Here is an 18,900-nt window from a genome sequence, read left to right on the forward strand (position 1 = left end):
CCTCTGCATTCCATGGGGTCTTGAACTCACATCCCCAAGATGAAGAGTTGCCTGCTCTACCAGCTGAGCCAGACAGATGCCCCAAGAACCATAAAGGATTTTTTTAAATGATACTGCTTTTTAGTGGTGCTGTTTGTGGTATATATGTAATTTGAGATAAATTTTAGTTGTGTCACTGCAAATACATTAATTTGTCTCTCTTTTTTTTTTTTTTTAAGATTTTATTTATTTATTTGACAGAGATTGCAAGTAGGCAGAGAGGCAGGCAGATAGAGAGAGGAGAAAGCAGGCTCCCCGCTGAGCAGAGAGCCCCATGCGGGGTTCGATCCCAGGACCCTGAGATCATGACCTGAGCCGAAGGCAGAAGCTTTAACCCACTGAGCCACCCAGGCACCCTGTCTCTCTCTCTTTTTTTTAAGATTATTTATTTATTTGACAGATCGCAAGTAGGCAGAGAGGCAGGCAGAAAGAGAGGGGAAGTAGGCTGCCTGCTGAGCAGAGGGCCCGATGCGGGGCTCAATCCCAGGACCCTGAGACCATGACCTAAGCCGAAGGCGGAGGCTTAATCCACTGAGCCACCCAGGCGCCCCTCTCTCTCTCTTTTTAAAATAAATTCTGTGGCTTCAAGGATTTCCTATATAGAATCTGAATTTGTTGGGTGAAGGGTGAACTCAGTGGGGAAATACATTACCATCGTGTCTTTCGCAGTGCAGTTATCCGTCATGTTGTTTTTGTTCAACAGGAGTCTCTTGCATGGCTCAGGACTGTCCACTCCGTACACCAGAGGACTTTGTGTTTCCATTGCTGCCCAATGAAGAATTGAGAGACAAATACAGGCGCTACCTCTTTAGGGACTACGTGGAGGTATGACCAGCCCCTGTCTTTGCACGTCTGTCTTCCTGGGCCTACCTTGCATCTCGTGCTCACCACAGTCACTTTGTAGACGAGGCTGCCATTCGGTGCTACAATTTGAAGAAAGAGCTCCATGGTTTTTACAAAGTGGAGAAACCACTAGAGTGATAGTGAGGAACACAGGGCCTGGAGTCAGGCTGACAGTGATGTGAATCCCAGGTCTGTTAGTCCTCGCTGTGTAGTCTTCCACCCTTGATTTGACCCAAGTCTTGGTTTTCTCTGGTAGAATGGTCAGGCCTCCTCCCCTTCCACACAGTTGCTTAAACAAACTGTTGTATGTCAGGGGGTGAACACGAGTCAGGGCTGTCTCAGGAGCTGCTGTTGCATTTGGTTCACTGGGTGATGATAAAGCACAGGGAAGGGATATTGGTTTTTTGGTTTGGTTTTGTTTTTTTTAAAGATTTATTTATTTATTTATTTGACAGACAGAGATCACAAGTAGGCAGACAGGCAGGCAGGAGGGGCGGGAAGCAGGCTCCCCGCTGAGCAGAGAGCCCGATGTGGGGCTTAATCCCAGGACCCTGGGATCATGACCCAAGCCGAAGGCAGAGGCTTTAACCCACTGAGCCACCCAGGTGCCCTGAAGGGGTATTGCTTCTTGTGCACTTTGAAAACTTGTTCAGGATTCCAGCATGGTCAGTTTTGGATTCCCTCCCCTCCTTTGGGCTCTGGTTCAGGCTTGCAGCCTAGTTCTCATCATTTTTGCCCCTTGTGCCTGAGCTGACAAGATTGACTGACAGGCCAGGTCTTCTCGTGCATGGGCTTGGGATAAACAGTGCCTTGTGCCCTGTGCTATTTGCCACCTTTGGTACATGCATGAGGGTCATTGAGCCTCTCAGAGCTTTTGATTTTGTTTTTAGGTAAAATCGGTGTGTAACATTATATTGGTTTCAGGTATACAACATAATAACTCAATATTTGTACATGCTACAAAGTGATCACCAAAGTATATCTAGTTATCTCTCACCATATAATTGACTCCCTTCACCCATTTCACACACCCTATTCCCCTTTCCTCTTCTGTTCTCTGTATCTTTGAGTTTTATTAAATTTTTTTTTTTTTAGATTCTGCATAGAAGAGAAATCATATTGTGGTTGTCTTTCTCCGTCTTACGTCACTTAGGAATAATACTTTCAGATGCACAGCTCACTGGGCTATGTTCCTTTCCAGACCTGGTGCCTGTGCACGTTCATCTCACAGACACAGTTTTATATGATAATCTAGCTTTAGATCATTCAATTGAGTTGCTGCCTAGTTTTAGCTAAATATTCGTAGGTCTTCACTATCTGCCTAATGCTGTTCTTTGTGACATGCTTCTTGAATTCCTGTGGTCCCTTGATAGAAGTCATCGGCTGGAAGGACAGAAGGTATTTGTGCTCTCAGGGAAGTCTGATGTGGAAGCAGTGACTAGGGGATGTCCTCATTGTTTCTCCTTGGTGTGTTCACAGAGTCATTACCAGCTCCAGCTGTGCCCTGGTGCAGACTGCCCCATGGTTATTCGGGTACAGGAGCCTAGAGCTCGCCGAGTACAGTGCAATCGGTGCAACGAGGTGTTCTGGTAAGAGTGAGTGCGGGTGCTGAGCATCCCTGGGCTTCTGCCTTGTCCTCTGAAGCACAACTGCCATTGCTGTGGGTGAGGGTGGGGCTGAGAAAGACAGGGTCTGTGAGCCTAACCAGCAGCTCTGCTGCAAGTGGGCCAGGTGTATACCCAGCATCTCACGTTCCATGGGATGTTTGATCATGCTCAGTCCAGAAACAAGAGTGGCACAGATTCTCAGAGAATGTGCTATGGTTTATATTATGAGACTCATGGCACCAAGATGTGTTTGTGTGGGTTGTATGTGCCTGCACAGATAATCATGTATTACTGTGTTTGAAAGCTACAACCTTCAGTGTTTGAATCTTTCTCCATCTTGGCCTTTGTAGGCTGATTTTATAACACTATAGTTCATAAAGGTAGTTTATGTCTGGGGTTTACTCCATTCAGTAGGTGGAGGTATAGCTAAAGTGTACTGAAGACTTACCTTGGGAAAGACACTATTCTGATCACTTTACATCACTTTACATACATTGTCACAACTGTGTACAATTGGTACTGTTGCCCTTATGTTATAGGGTGGAAATGGAGATGCAAGGCAATGGCAGAGCCATAACTTAGGTCCACATCTGTGTTTGTCTCTAATCATGCCTCCCTAAGATGATTCATGGTGGGGCTTCAGAGAAACTACATGGAAAATTGGTGTGTGTGCATGTGTTCTTGCCTTTCAAAATATTGTTGAGGGACTCGGGGGCTCACCAAAGATTAAGAACCACTAACGTAAGCATTCCTTGGTGGGTCAGTCAGTTCAGTGTCCAACTTTTGATTTCATCTGTTGTCTTGATGTCAGGGTCGTGAGTTCAAGCCCCATGTTGGGATCCATGCTAGGCATGGAGCTTACCTTAAAACAAAACACAAACCACTAATGTAGTTGCTCTCCATCCTTTGTATCGCACTTTATTATTATTTTTTAAAGATTTTATTTCTTTGACAGAGACAGCACATGCGGAGGGAGAGGGAGGAGCAGGCTTCCCACTGAGCAGAGAGCCTTACACGGGGCTCGATCCCAGGACCCTGAGATTATGACCTGAGCCAAAGACACCCCCGTGTCCCACATTATAAACTTCTTTCCCTGGGGCATGGGTTAGACGGTTTGCCTTAGTGCATTTACTGTCCAGACATTGTGTTAGCTTGGACAAAAGGGAAATTAAAAACATGGGAGCCTAGCCGGGCGAGTGTTGGAGTGTTTTCTGATTTTAAGTTTCAGGCATTGTCAGGTGTATCACGGCCCTGCCGATTGAACAGGTTCTGTCGTGTGTATGTCTTGTGCACATCTGGCTGGGAGCTGAGTCAGGGCTCCCAAAAAAGTTGATCTTGGTTCTGCCTTGGATCCAAACTTAGTTATCCATCTCAAAGAACCTCGCCATGCCCTTTGAGAAGCTGAACTCTGAATTTCACATCCTTTAAGGGAGAGTTGACACCGCACAGGATATTTAAGACAGAAGCATTTTATTGAGGTTTATTAAGAGTGTGACTTAGAAGTGCTTAGATTGAAGAGAAATTCATACAGTATTTCAGTATAGCTCTGGGTAAGTAAGGATCTCAAAGGCCTTGAGAAATGACGTGACTTCTTTGAGAAACTCTAATTCAGGATCTGTTGGCTTGGATAGAAGGAAAATGGAAAACATGGGACCCTGACCTAACAATTATTTGAATGTTTTTCTTTTCTGGTTTTAAGTTTCAAGTGTCGTCAGATGTATCACGCCCCCACAGACTGCGCCACAATCCGGAAATGGCTCACGAAGTGTGCAGACGACTCTGAAACAGCCAACTACATTAGTGCTCACACTAAAGACGTAAGGACTGTATCTTACCTGTCATGGATCTGCCCTCCTTAATGCTGCCTAGGGCCTCACCCAGGAGGCTGGACATTTGAGAGCAGAACACCCAGGGCCCCGGGGCCCTTGCTGGAGGCTGCAGACCCTTGCCCAGACTTGGCAGAGTTTGCAGTGGACCATCATAGTATGTGTTGGGTGCATTTCTTTTAATAAAATGCTGAACTACCTAGAAAAGTTTGACCCATGGGGTGACTAATTAGAAAAACCTGGTTTTTTTGAGTGCCTCTGGGCTTTAACAGCCCTGGAAGAGAGGTGGTTGATAGCAACATGTAGTAAAGAGCAAGGCTCTGCTGCAAGCCCAGGCGTGCCCTGTTCTCACTCTGAAATTTCCCATGGGAAAACATGGCCCTCAGCCCCTCAAGCCCTGGGTGACTCAGCACCTACCCTGAGCTGGTCATGTGCTGAGTTGCTACACTCACAGCACAGCCATGACCATGACCTCATTAAACATAGTCTGCTTCGTGGCCGTGGGAGAGCAGAGCATCACACTGGTCTCTGCATTGCTGCCTAGGTTGGGGCATCTCTCAGTGAGAGCAAGTGAGTGTTAGTGGCTGGTCCCATGCCCTCTTACGGGAGCAGGCGTCCAGGCAAGCCGACCAGGACTTGGTCCAGTGGGCAGTGCTTGTGTTGCTTTGGCATTCTTCCCAAGCAGACAGCTTTGTGCTGACTCAGCTGTGCTTAATCTGAGCAGCCTCGTGGCAGAGACAGATGGTGGAAGACTTAGTGGGGCTCAGCCGGTGCTTGGAGTGTTTCAGAGCCAAACGTGCTGACCTCATTTCCTTGAATTGCTGTTCCAGCCTCAGCGACCCGCCACATTTAAGTGAGATGCTCCTCCCCAGAAGGGCTCGCACGATGAGCTACTGGGCACGGGTGCCAGGAGCTTTGTGTAATTTGTCTTAGAACCGGCCTGGTGGTGTGTGAGCCTAACGGCGCCCTTCTGTCTCCTCAGTGTCCCAAGTGCAACATCTGCATTGAGAAGAATGGAGGCTGCAACCACATGGTGAGCAGAGCCCGTACCCTTTGCATATGTGCCGTGGAGCCTTTGGTCAGCGTTCCCTTAACATGTTCTCTTCTGTTTCCCTCTGACAGCAATGCTCCAAGTGTAAACACGGTGAGTTCCAGGTGTGGTGCACGAGGCCCAGGGGCACAGTCTGCGTTTCGTGTGCTGGGCCTCCACGGCTTGTTTAGTGAGTGCTTTTGTAGTGAAGTGACAAAGGGCAGCTGCGGTCACAGTACCCAGCCCAAAGCAGCCCTTGATCTTTTATCTATCTCTTCTGGTGCTCTTACAATCTCACTGCCATCTTGCTGACACAGATAGAAGTCACAGTTGGCATGACTCTTAGACCTTCATGATCCTCAGTCATCCAAGAAGATTTAGTGTGCTCTTTTTATTTTTGCCAAGGCAGGTAAGTAATGGGGGCTTATCTGTGCTACCTTACAGATAACTTTCAGAACAGGCTGTTTTATTGGCGGGAGTCACAGAAGAGTCTTCCTTTGAGGTTTTGCAAAGTTTCCACAAGGGCTTTTGATACAGCTTTTCAGATCGCCTTCATCCATCAGGAGTAGCTTATTACATGGAACCTGTTGGCTTTGCTTTCCTTCCTGTCGGATGCAGTAAAGAAATTTGTTCAAGTAGAAAGTATGTACAAACAGGTCTCCTACATCGCAGCTTCAGTGCTGACCAGAAGGCCCTGAGGGTTTCTCTTTGTAAGGATTCATCTAATGGTATTCCTCTGTTTTCCCAAGAGCCCACCATAATCAGAATGGACATGACAAGGAATTAGAAGGGAACAGTGGTGGTGAAGTATAGCATGAAGTCAGGCTGTGGGTAGTGGCATATTTCCTCAGTGGTATCCCATGCTGTGTTTGAGTGAGAGGGGCGTGTATCATCCACTTAGAACAGTGCATAAGACATGCATATGGTTTAAAGAAAAATGGCAAGTGAACACCCCGGTACCCATCATACTCCTAGTACCCAAGAAGTCCCCTGAGTATCCCTCCCCACAGTCTTCCCATCCTTTGCCACCCAGAGTTAGCTGCCATCCCTTGCATTCCTGTATAGTTTGACCACCTCTACAGGTAACCCTAAGCATTGCAGTAGTGTTTAAGACACGAGCAAGCAGCACCTAGCTGATTAAGGGGATAGCAGTATTGCTGCTGTTTGGTGAAGGTTCCCAGGAGAAGAGAACGAACTCTGGGTCTCTGAGTTTGGCTTTAGCCTCCCCAGATTTTCTATAAGAGGTCCTTTGGAGAAGTCAGTGAACCATCTTGAATCCTGGAAAACAGGGTTTACCGTAACCCTATCAGGGTCTTTGTCAGAGATAGGATATACATCAGACAGGCTAGAGATCTGGCCATCAACGGAACTGTGGTTGGCCACCTGCCATTAGACCGCAGTAAATGTTGGATGTTTGGTGGATCTTTTTTTTTTTTTTTTTATTTTAATATTTGGTGGGGTTTTGTTTTTTTTATAATTTTTTTATTTTTGGTGGATCTTTATTTTTACCTCTTGGTTTCCTCAGTGTAGAAGCAGACTCATAATTCTGAGTAGGAACTATTGGGTAGCTGTTGGTTTTATAGAAGTGTTCTTTTTTTAAGAAATGACAAAATAGGTGAAAGCCTTTATTCCTAAGTTTTGTACAAAATCTTCTTAGGACAGGCGTTGTGAGGGTGGGAGGTAGTCAGGGCAAACCTGTGTTCCGGATGGCCAGATGGGCCTCATTGGACAAGTTTCTGCTTCTCTCAGTGGCACTGACACAGCACACCAGTGGTCTTGTACAGTCAGCACCCTCCCGTGTTGGGTTAAGAAGGTACAAAGCTTATGTGCTTACGGAACAGAGTATCTGCTGGCTGTTGTACTTAGTGTCAAGGAAGGGCTATAGGGACAGTGTTATGTGTCAGGAGAGGTGCACGTTCCTCCTGGAAACAGGCACCCATAGGAAGCTGTGGGCAGGTAACAACCCCCACCCCTCTACCCTTTCACAGGATCTGTCTGTCCCACCGCTTTGCTCTTGGAGGAATGTCGGCTTACCTTGTGGGTGTAAATGCCTCATTTTCTATTCTTTGCAGACTTCTGCTGGATGTGTCTAGGAGATTGGAAGACCCACGGCAGCGAGTACTATGAGTGCAGTCGGTACAAGGAGAACCCCGACATTGTCAACCAGAGCCAGCAGGCACAGGCCAGGGAGGCCCTCAAGAAGTACTTGTTCTACTTTGAGAGGGTAGGCGTCTTCTCTGGAAACTGCCCCTCATGAGTGGGCTTCTTCCCACTGGCCTGCTGAGGGAGAACTCCCAGGGACTGGTGTGCAGTACGTGCACACAGAAGTCAGGGAGAGGAGCTCCTGCAGTGGATCTGAGTGATGCTTCCATAAATGTGGCTTTTGGGCTCCACAGGGCAGCCATGACCAACAGCGCTCTTTGAATCATGGGTTGAAAGACAGTGAGGGGAGCATCAGGTGGTCTTTTACATCTGGTACCAACTTAATCAGATTCAGAGGGCACTTCCTCCCAGGAGGACCCTTCAGAAGCCCACAGAGTATGGCACATTTGCTTTTGCTAAGCACAGTAGACCAGTGGGTACCCAGCTTTGTTTCGTCCTCAGGGCTGAAGCCCTGTTGCCCTAGATGGTAGAGTGACCTGAATGGCAGGCGCTGCTTAGGACAGGGTCAGTAGTATGGTCTGAGAAAGTCCCCTTCCTGGAGAGCCTGAGCGTCTTGGTTGCAGCCTACTAGTGATTTCGGCTCAGATTATGATCTCAGGGTCCTGGGATCAGCTGACATTGGGCTCTGCACCTAGCAGGGTGTCTGCTTCTCTCCGTCTCCCTCTGCTCCTCCACCCTGCCCTGCAGGTGTGCTCTCTACCCTCTCTCCCAAATAAATAAATTGTTATAAAGAAGAAGAAAAAGTCCTCCTCCTGCCCTCTCAAGAACACACAGTCCCCATAAGTTAGATGAAGCTGTGGCCATGCTGTGCCAACCAAGGTGTCTGTTCTGAACTTCCGTCTGGACTTGCACACCTTTCTCTGTGCCCTGTAGTGGGAAAACCACAACAAGAGCTTGCAGCTGGAGGCACAGACCTATCAGCGGATTCATGAGAAGATTCAGGAGAGAGTCATGAATAATCTGGGGACGTGGATCGACTGGCAGTACCTACAGAATGCAGCCAAGCTCTTGGCCAAGGTCTGTACCCCTCCCTCTTCTGATCCCTGGCCCAGCACCTGGCCCTGTCAGGCCCAGACGTCTGAGGATGGGAGGGTGGGAGACAGTTTTGGGGGCAGGGGAGCCCAGCACTTTGTATCACTTTGTATGCTTCTGCTTCTGGGCCCACCGTTCCCTGGGCTGTGCCCACTGAGGACCCAGCCTGCTGCTGGCTGCCAGGGGATTTCCAAGAAGAGTTCCACTACCTCAGCCACAGGGAAGGAAGTGCAGGGGAAACTAGAGCCCTTCTTCTTTTGTCCTATCCACGTGTCACTCCGAAGAAACTAAGAGATTATCTTTGGACAAGTGTCGAGATAGATGTGGGGACTCTGATGTCCGACTCGAGGAAAGAGCCATTGAGGCAGCTGCTGGTGATAAATCACAGTTGGAAAAAGGAACCGTGTGTTCTGTGACCATTTCTGTTTCAGCTTTTCCCATATTGTCCCCCAGTTCATCCTTGATTGGTTTGGCGTCATTTCTTTTGAGCCTGTACCTGTAGAGCCAGGCTCACGTGCGTGGTAGGGTAAGAATCATGAAAGCCACCAGAGACCGTGCGGGTTGGGTCACATGTGCACGTGCCTTCTCTCTTCTGTTCCAGTGCCGGTACACCCTGCAGTACACTTACCCGTATGCCTACTACATGGAGTCTGGACCCAGGAAGAAGCTGGTAAGGCCAAGCAGTCCTGTGCTCCGCCCTTTAGCTTCAGAGATACCCTTATCTACCCGTACTTTCCAAGAGAGTGGGGACCAGACCCGGGTTGTTGGGAGGGCAAAACTGTCAGTTTTAAAAGTTAGCTCTCTTAAGATTCGCTCTCTCTTTGACCCCTGTGTGCATATGTGCTCACTCGCTCTCTTTCTCTCTCTCAAAAAAAATTCAGTTCTCCTTTAGACTTCTCTAAAATAGACTTTAGGCCCTGGCATTTTGTGTAATATCAAGGCAGATACACCAAAGCTCCTGAATGGCCGTAGTTACAGGACACTCTGTGGCCACATGGGAGGCTGGCACCCATGCTTTAGGAGGACACCCAGCTTGCACGTTCCTAATTTATAGTGGGCTTTTTTATATCTTTGTTTAATTTTCTATATTAGATATGGGTCATGTCCCCTGATGATAAAGTAGTTCACATTTATTGTTTAAATGTTGGAAAACTGAAAAACATTTGCATCATCCGTAATCCCACCAAAAAGACATGGCCACTGTTAGCGTTTTTCAGCCTTTTAAAATTATTTCTACACTTACTGTTAATGATATACATGCCATTTTGTTGTTAGACCATTTATTATTGCCGCTATTACCAGGCTACTAAATACCATTTTTTTTTTAAAGATTTTATTTATTTGACAGAGATCACAAGTAGACAGAGAGGCAGGCAGAGAGAGAGAGAGAGGGAAGCAGGATCCCTGCTGAGCAGAGAGCCCGATGCGGGACTCGATCCCAGGACCCTGAGATCATGACCTGAGCTGAAGGCAGCGGCTTAACCCACTGAGCCACCCAGGCGCCCCTAAATACCATTTTTAACCTGTGCATAAATGTTTCATTACATGGTCGTCCCATCAGTTTGGGCGTTCGTTGTTGCTGTTTTTCATTACCATAAGATGTTGAGGAACACTTTGTGTATAAATGTACAGCGGATGTACAATTACTAAGTCGAATGGTTTGAATATTTTTAAGACTTGATTTCCAGAAGGGCTGGAAAAAGGAAGTACTCCGCGAACACCGTGTCCGTGAATACCCATTTTGACGTGTTTTTGCAGCATCTGTTGCCTGTATGTGGGGAATACTGTCTTCAGTGGCTTAACTTTTTCCCCTCTCTTTCGGGCTGGAGGGTGAGTGTGGCCTTGCCGCCTGGCTGCGCTCTTCAGGTAGCCTTTTGACTGGATTCTGGCTCTGGCGATAGGAGCTAGCCCTGCTCTCTGAGGACCGGCTCAGGGCTGTCTGTAGCTCATACAAGCCTCAGGTGCTGCGTCTGCCCCTCCATCTGCAGGCCCTGGCCCGGCTGCAGCCCCTCTCCTTTTGACCCTCCTGCTCTGCCCATACAGTTTGAATACCAGCAGGCTCAGCTGGAGGCTGAGATCGAGAACCTGTCGTGGAAGGTGGAGCGCGCAGACAGCTATGACAGAGGGGTAAGTGTCTCCCTCCTTCCTGGTGCCTCTGTTGCAGGCCAGGGAGATCCAGCTTGTTAGCAGGCGACAGGGTTGTTAGCATGTGGACCGGAAGCTCTGTAGGGAAGGGTGGGAAGGGCAGTGCCTTTGTCCCCTTGAAGCCCCTGACGTGGTGGGTGTGGCTTTGGCTGCTCCATGCACTCGGGACTGGGCGGTGCAAGCACCGTCTTGCTTCCCTGGTGCAGGACTTAGAGAACCAGATGCACATAGCAGAGCAGCGGAGGAGAACCCTGCTGAAGGACTTCCATGACACCTAGACTGGGACCCGACGCGCCGGAGTGAGGACGATGTGGCTGCGAGGCCTCCCGGCTGCCGAACTGCATGCGGCAGGCCCTGCCTTTCACCACCTCAGGCAGCAGCCCGGGCCCCACTCCTGACAGACACTGGCCACACATCTTAGTCCATTTCTGTTTTCTTCTCATCTTTTCGCTTTTTGTTTCTACCAGGGTAGAGGCCATGTTGAATTGGCCTCTTTTCAGGACTTTTAATTCCCCCTGGATGGTTGTTGGGAGGGAGGGAAAGTTTTTTCTGAATGACTATTAATAGTATTAGATCATTACAACTTATGTAATTTTCAAAGGTTGTATAATTATACAAAAAAAAAAAAAGACAAACCATAGAATTACAGAACCCTTTTTAAAAATAAATTGGCATTGGAGTGTTTTACCCTCTAGCTATTTTACTTAGAATGTAACATGCTGCCTGCCCACCCTGCCTCAGAGTGTCTCCTGCAGGAGGGCCCCAGGGTGGTCTCTGTTTTCCAGATTCTCATGTGTTTGGCCACAGCTGGTGTCTCAAGGGAAAAGCGTGGGTGGCAGACGGTGGGCAATTGAGTTGGCCTGTGTAACGGGCATGGAGCGCAGGGAATCACATCATGCCTTCTGCCTGGTCCTTGGGGACCCTTTGTGGTCGGGTGTACCTGCCTTACCCTGCAGTGAGGAGATAATACAGAAAGGGGCCTTGTCATAGGGTGTCGTCATCTCTGATGGCTCTGTGTGTCTGTGGGCTCATCTTTCTTCCAGGTTTCTTTGGGTCTGGCCACTGAGGCCAGAGACCATAACGGTATAGGTGGGGACATGAGTTCAGCACAGTGTTTCCTCTTGTCTCCTAAAGATCGAGATCTACTTTTAAAAGCAGTTATTCCCCAAAATAAGTTCATTTTACCTTGGTCCTTTCTTTTGTGCCAGTGTTCCAGTGATATAACTAACCAGGTTCACACACGGCTGTGTGTACCTGACACTGTGCTGCTACACCGTCTCTGGTGCACTTCAGGGTCAGAGTTCAGCATGGCCCACCCAAGGGCACAGGTCTTCCGGAGTCAGGGGCCTTGTTTGCACAAGTGCTTTTCATGTTATCAGGAGTGTGTTCTCCTCCAGAGTGGCTGCTCAGGGGTCTGGAAGTCTGAGGCCAGGAGGGTCCTGGATTTGTGGTCCCAGCTACTATGCTGGAAGGGCTGGCTGGAGGAGAGGGCCAGCTTCTGCACAGTTGAGTGCAAAGGAACAGGTGATTGGTTGGTGTCCTGCCTGTCCTGAACCTGGTTCTGTGAGCCTTCTAAAAGTTACATCTGTGATACCTGGGGTTTTTGTGGCTTGGTTCATTGCCCCCACTCTGAGGGGGGCAGAGCTGTCTGTACTCGACAGGGCCTCCTTCACCTCCTGGAAGAGTTGCTTGGGAGGTCTGTGAATATTCCAGAGGAAGTCCTTTGATACTCAGACATTCTCACCTCAGTCAGCAGTTTCCCAGGGACCATGTTAGCTGTAAACTGAATCACTCTTGAAGACAGAGGGCCGCTGTAATTCTTGGGATCATGGGATACACGGCTGGCTGCAGGTTCCTTGTCTCCCCTCCAGTCCCAACCCAGGCTTTGTCTCTTCCTGTCATCCTCAAGGGAGGGACTGTGGGGTGGAGTAGGAGAACAAGTTAGAAGTGCAGCACATGAGGCCAGAATTGAATGGCGGGGAGCTCACCGAAGGAGGAGCGTATCTGCTACAGGACCTGGGGCTGGGTGTCTGTGCTGCCCACTCCGTCAGGTCCTTCCTGTGTCACCGCCATGGCAGAGACGTTGCAGCTCTGTGCCTTACATCACATCCTGGGCAGTTCTCGGCCTGCACAGCTACCACATGGTGCACTGGTACCCAGACTGTAGCCTGCAGCCCCTGACTTGTGGAGAGCTTCCGTTAGTGCCCCCAGGGGCTGTCCTTGGCCAACATCATCAGGAAGATGGGAAAGGTCAGGCAGAATTGTTCTGCCCTACAAAGAATAGAAGATAAAGGAAGGCACAGTGTTTTCATGAATTTACCATAATATCTTTGTTTTCTTCAAAGAAAAAGTTGAGGCAACGTCATCTGCTCAATGTTGAGTGGTTTATTCAAAATAAAGTTTCGGATTATAAAATTGTGTAGAGTCTTCCTTCCAAGGATCCAGGTAACCTCCTGAACCAACGCCCCAGGGGATTCTGGCCAGTGGGCACCAATTGAGGGCCATCCTGCTGATCAGCTCCCTCCTCTAGAGAGCTGTGAAGGTCCCAGAGGCCTCTGTTCTGCCTTCCTGCTGTGTCTGGCTTTCTGAGGAAAGGGCATCTACGGAGGGAAGGAGAATATCCTGCCCGATTTTACTTTCTTCTCCCTCCCTGGGTTGCAGGCCATACCATTCGCCCCACAAAGAGATCCTGGGATTGCGGCCGAGTACTAGTGGGAATGCCCCACAGCTCCTACAGAGGCCCCGAGTCCCTCATTCAGAAACCCCCTGGGTCCCTCCAAAGCAGACGTGGGAGCTTAGGGCTATACAGTATGCGGGGGGCGGGGGGAGCTTCACAGGGACTCTGGAGTTACGAAGCTAGGACTCTGGACAGAAACCCAAGTGTGTGGAGTTTAATCCCAAGGGTTGAGGACAGGAAGTGGAGTTTGGGTTCTGGATTGAGTGGGTCCACACTTGTGGCAAGAGTGACAGCAACTTTAGTCATAGTTCAGAGGTTAAGGCTCCAAAGCTGTGGGCAGTGTGCACGGGACAGGCAAGGCCAGAGAGGCCCTAGACACTGCCAGTCAATTCCACAGCTGCTCATTCCTGGCCCTCCGGTGTGCTGAGCCCCATGCATGGCACCTGGGCATACCATTGTGTGCAAAAGATCCACAGGCTCTACCCTCTCAGAGCCTCCAGAGCATGGGGCACACAGATGGAATTCATCACTAGTGAACATCCCTGAGGCAGCAAGACCCAGGACTAAAGGGTCAGTCACTATTGCAGATCAGTGGGCAGGGTACCATGGCCTTGGCACTATACTCTTAGGGATCTTAAAAATGAACGAGAGGGCACCTGGGTGGCTTGGTCGGTTAAGTGCCTGCCTTTGGCTCAGGTCATGATCCTGCAATGGGCTCCTTGCTCAGTGGGGAACCTGCTTCCCCCTCTCCCTTGGCCTGCTGTTCCCCATGGTGTGTGGTCTCTCTCTCCAATAAATGAAACCTTTAAAAAATCTATTTAAGGGGCGCCTGGGTGGCTCAGTGGGTTAGAGCCTCTGCCTTCAGCTCCGGTCATGATTCCAGGGTCCTGGGATCCAGCCCCGCATCATCGGGCTCTCTGCTTAGCAGGGGGCCTGCTTCATCCTCTCTCTCTGCCTCTGCCTGCTTGAGATCTCTGTCAAATGAATAAATAAAATCTTTAAAAAAATATTTAAAAATGAACAAGAGAAGGTAGCATATTCTAGTAAAGTCTAGAGGAGGGATTTTCCATGTTGTCTCCAGGTACAGCCATCAGAGCACTGTCCCTGTACTGGGCCCTGTTTTGGGTACTGAGGACGGCTATTGGTCTTGGCCTAGGTCGGTTTCCGTCCCCACAAGACAATCACACTAATAGTGACTAAGCCTGTACCCACCTAGTCCTCACAGCAGCCCCATGAGGTAGGTGCTGTCACAGTGCACATCACTGAGCTGTTCAAAATATGAAGTAATTTGCCCAAGGTTACCACTGCTGGTAAAACAAAAAGTGTTTGCTGTTAGAAACTGGAAATAAGGGGCGCCTGGGTGGCTCAGTGGGTTAAGCCCCTGCCTTCAGCTCAGGTCATGATCCCAGAGTCCTGGGATCGAGCCCCACATCGGGCTCTCTGCTCAGTGGGGAGCCTGCTTCCCCCTCTCTCTCTGCCTGCTGCTCTTCCTATTTGTGATCTCTCTGTCGAATAAATAAATAAAATTAAATTAAAAAAAAAAAGAAACTGGAAATAAGGGGCACCTGGGTGGCTCAGTGGGTTAAAGCCTCTGCCTTCGGCTCGGGTCATGATCCCAGGGTCCTGGGATCGAGCTCTACATTGGGCTCCCTACTCAGCAGAGAGCCTGCTTCTCTCCCCCTCTCCCTGCCGCTCTGCTTACTTGTGCTCTCTCTCTAGCTCTCTGTCAAATAAAATATTAAAAAATAAATAAAATAAATGATAATTTTTTTAAAAAATTTTTTTAAAGATTTTATTTTTAAGATTTTATTTATTTATTTGACAGACAGAGATCACAAGTAGGCAGGCAGAGAGAGAGAGGGAAGCAGGCTCCCTGCTTGAGCAGAGAGCCCGACGCGGGACTCGATCCCAGGACCCTGAGATCACGACCCGAGCCGAAGGCAGCGGCTTAAACCACTGAGCCACCCAGGCGCCCCAGAAGATTTTATTTTATTTGACAGAGATCACAAGTAGGCAGAGAGAGAAGGAAGCAGGCCCCCAGCCAAGCAGAGAGCCCAATGTGGGGCTCTATCCCAGGACCCTGGGATCATGACCTGAGCTGAAGGCAGAGGCTTTAACCCACTGAGCCACCCAGGCACCCCAAAATAATAAATTTTAAAATGGGATGCCTGGCTGGCTCAGTTGGTAGAGTATGGGACTCTTTTTTTTTTTTAATATTTTATTTATTTATTTGACAGAGATCACAAGTAGACAGAGAGGCAGGCAGAGAGACAGAGAGAGAGGAGCAGGCTCCCTGCTGAGCAGAGAGCCCGATGCGGGACTCGATCCCAGGACCCTGAGATCATGACCTGAGCCGAAGGCAGAGGCTTAACCCACTGAGCCACCCAGGCGCCCGAGTATGGGACTCTTGACCTCAGAGTCATGCGTTCAAGCCCTACTTTGGGTGTGGAGTATTTAAAAAAGAGAAACAGGGGCGCCTGGCCCACATCGGGCTTTCTGCTCAGCGGGGAGCCTGCTTCCCTGTCTCTCTCTGCCTGCCTCTCTGCCTACTTGTGACCTCTCTCTGTGTCAAATAAATAAAAATATTTTAAAAAATAAATAAATACATAAATTTTTAAAAAAATTAAAAAGAGAAACATTATGGCCCTTAGGCAGCCAAAAGGCCATAGGTTTTAAAAGGCCAAGTTCCAGTTTTTGATGTGGTTGTGAGATTCCCACAACCAACAGCAGGTGGAGCAGAACTAGACAGCATTCCACACCCCCACCCGCGTGCCCCAGCAGGCTTGCCTTCTGTTGTCTGGTGATGAGTGAGAGAAGGAGCTGTGCATGGCAGTGGGGATTAGTCACCTGGATACAGGAGATAGGAATGTGAGAGAAAGGGGTTTAGAAAAATAAGGAACCTGAGGATTTGTGGTGATCTAATTATAGATTTTTTTTAAGATTTTATTTACTTATTTGATAGAGATCACAAGTAGGCAGAGAGGCAGGCAGAGAGGGGGAAGCAGGCTGTTCTCGGAGCAGGGAGCCCGATGTGGGGCTCGATCCTAAGACCCTGGGATCATGACCCGAGCCGAAGGCAGAAGCTTTAACCCTCTGAGACACCCAGGCGCCCCTAGTTTGTTTGTTTAAAGACTTTTATTTATTTGATAGAGACATAAGGAGAGAGGGAACACAAGCAGGGGGAGTGGAAGAGGAAGAAGCAGGCTTCCCGCTGAGCAGGCAGCCTGATGCTGGATCCTAGGACCCTGGGATCATGACCTGAGCCGAAGGCAGATGCTTAACGACTGAGCCACCCAGTCGCTCCTAATAATAGACAAAGGCTAAAGAGGGGGGCGCCTGAGTGGCTCAGTGGGTTAAAGCCTCTGCCTTCGGCTCGGGTCGTGATCCCAGGGTCCTGGGGTTGAGCCCCACATCGGGCTCTCTGCTCTGCAGGGAGCCTGCTTCCTCCTCTCTCTCTGCCTGCCTCTCTGCCTACTTGTGATCTCTGTCAAATAAATAAATAAAATCTTCAAAAAAAAAAAAGGCTAAAGAGGAAATGGTCTCAACATTCATTCATGGGTACCAGAAAACCATGACATCCTTGGTAAAACTGTGACTTGGTTGGTGTTTTTCGCATTAAAGAATTCAGGAGAGGGCACCTGGGTGGCTCAGTCAGTTAAGCGTCTGCCTTTGGCTCAGGTCAAGATCCCAGGGTCCTGGGATCGAGCCCCGCATCGGGCTCTCTGCTCAGTGGGGTGCCTGGTTCTTCCTCTTCCCTTGCTGCTCCACCCTGTTTATGCTCTCTCTGTGTCAAATAAATCTTTTAAGAAAATGAAAAAAAAAAAGAATTTAGGAGATTAAAAAAGAAGAAGAATATGAGAAAAAAATTAGGAGAATAATATGATTTGGGGGAAATTTACTTGCTCCGGTTATACTGTGTACTTGGATGTTGAGAGACTTTGGACCTAACTAGAGTGGCTTAAAGACAAGCTGCAGGAAATCTGGACACTGCTAAGCTGGTAATAGGACTTTTTTCCATTTGAATCCGAAACATTTCTTTTGTGGCCGTTCTATGTATGTATGAACGTATGTATGTATGTGCTTCAGAATTCATTTCAGGGAGCAGGGGCTTCAGAATTCATTTCAGAATTCACTTCCATGCACAGGGAGTCCGAGCTCACCTGGTTACCTGCAGACGTGTGGCTTCCCACTCGATCTGAAGCAGAATACTGGACCGCTGGTGCCAGTCGGTGAGCATCCCGACTTCGGCAGAACCCTAACAATTCCCATTATCACCTCCCCCTCTTCCTCCTCATTAGACATGTTCAGAATGTCTCCTTTGTTTGGGCAGTGTTTCTCTGTAGTATCCCAAGGAGACTGACATGGTCACTGAGGGTGGCTGGATGAGTGGGTGCACCCGTGTGCTCGGGCACTGGTGAAATCCGCCACTGTGTGTAGAATCTCCAAGAGAAGGAGATGGGCCTGCGTTTGGAGCCCCTGGCCTGCCCTGGGGAGACCAGAAAATGCAGACTCCATTTTTCTGGAAGAAAATGGGCGGGAGAAGGGGCTGTTAACAGGGTAAAGGGAAAACCACTAGTGAGACCTGACTCAGCGGTGTGGCTCTTGTCTGCCTGTCCACCTGGAGGGGTTGACTTCTGCCCTGGGACCGTGCATCACTGCCTGAGGATAACCCAGCCCTAAAACAGCAGGGAGCATGAAAATGCCCAGGCTTTGGCACTGGGCCGCTGGTATGTCCTCCCTCCTCCATACCTGGTGATAATTTGAGTTTCTTTTCCTCTGAGGCGACTACAGTCACACCACCCTGAATGCGCTCAATCTTGTCCACGTATCCTCTGAGGCAATGGTGTCTCAATTATAGAAAAGTCCCCCTTTCACAGAAAAGTGGCTTTCTCCCTCTTTCCCTGTGCCAACTTTGAGGCAAGAAACGTTTTTGAGTTCCGCAGGTTGTTAGGGGTTTGAGCTTCCTGGTGCCAGGGCTCCTCCAGGAAGCCCTCTCTGACCACTCCAGACTGGATCACGTCTGACCACTCCAGACTGGATACGGTCTATGCACCTATGCGACCTTGAACATCAGGCCGCTCCTTCCTAAGGCCTGACTCCTATAGGCCTCCCTGTGAGGTCGCAGAGCGGAACTCCAAGGCATTCTTGGTCTTCTAAGCTGGCGAGCAACAGTGCGGAAAGCTGCGGGCCCTACAGGATCACATGCGCAGTCGTCGGTCTCCGCGGCGGCCCCAGACCGCCGCATTATTGAGTCATCTTTCGGCAGTGCCTCGTCGCTGTCACCCCACTCTCGGGAACAAGAAAATGCAGGGCATACTTTTCCAGGAAGAGGGAAGTGCATCTTAACTAGGGGACGGAGAAAGTACCAATGGGGTTTCCTTTAATGGTGCTGCTCTTGTGTGCCCCGGCATTGCGCGTGGGGGAGGGGCCGGCTTCCGCCCTGGGGTGCGAGCCTCTCCTCCTGACAGTTACCCACCCCGGGAAGAGAAACTCCAGCGTGGACCCGGGTCCAGGGCGCAAGGGAGACGGAGCGCCGCG

At 49.3% G+C, this 18,900-nt stretch overlaps 1 protein-coding gene across 1 annotated transcript in view; it reads left to right on the forward strand.

Moving 5' to 3' along the window:
• Nucleotides 1–11,314, forward strand: part of LOC111143978 (ariadne RBR E3 ubiquitin protein ligase 2) — a 50,130-nt gene extending 38,816 nt beyond the window's left edge. Inside the window, exons 7-16 of the mRNA XM_022498024.1 lie at nt 743–864; nt 2,362–2,471; nt 4,189–4,306; nt 5,298–5,348; nt 5,438–5,459; nt 7,418–7,569; nt 8,382–8,525; nt 9,142–9,210; nt 10,584–10,667; nt 10,892–11,314. Coding sequence (XP_022353732.1) covers nt 743–864; nt 2,362–2,471; nt 4,189–4,306; nt 5,298–5,348; nt 5,438–5,459; nt 7,418–7,569; nt 8,382–8,525; nt 9,142–9,210; nt 10,584–10,667; nt 10,892–10,963 — 944 coding nt within the window. The 3' untranslated portion in view covers nt 10,964–11,314. The remainder of the gene's footprint in view (nt 1–742; nt 865–2,361; nt 2,472–4,188; nt 4,307–5,297; nt 5,349–5,437; nt 5,460–7,417; nt 7,570–8,381; nt 8,526–9,141; nt 9,211–10,583; nt 10,668–10,891) is intronic.
• Nucleotides 11,315–18,900: the final 7,586 nt, after the last annotated feature.

Source organism: Enhydra lutris, unplaced genomic scaffold (assembly GCF_002288905.1).
Source record: "Enhydra lutris kenyoni isolate GAN:26980312 unplaced genomic scaffold, ASM228890v2 scaffoldscaffold10, whole genome shotgun sequence".
Classification (NCBI taxonomy): Eukaryota; Metazoa; Chordata; class Mammalia; order Carnivora; family Mustelidae; genus Enhydra; species Enhydra lutris.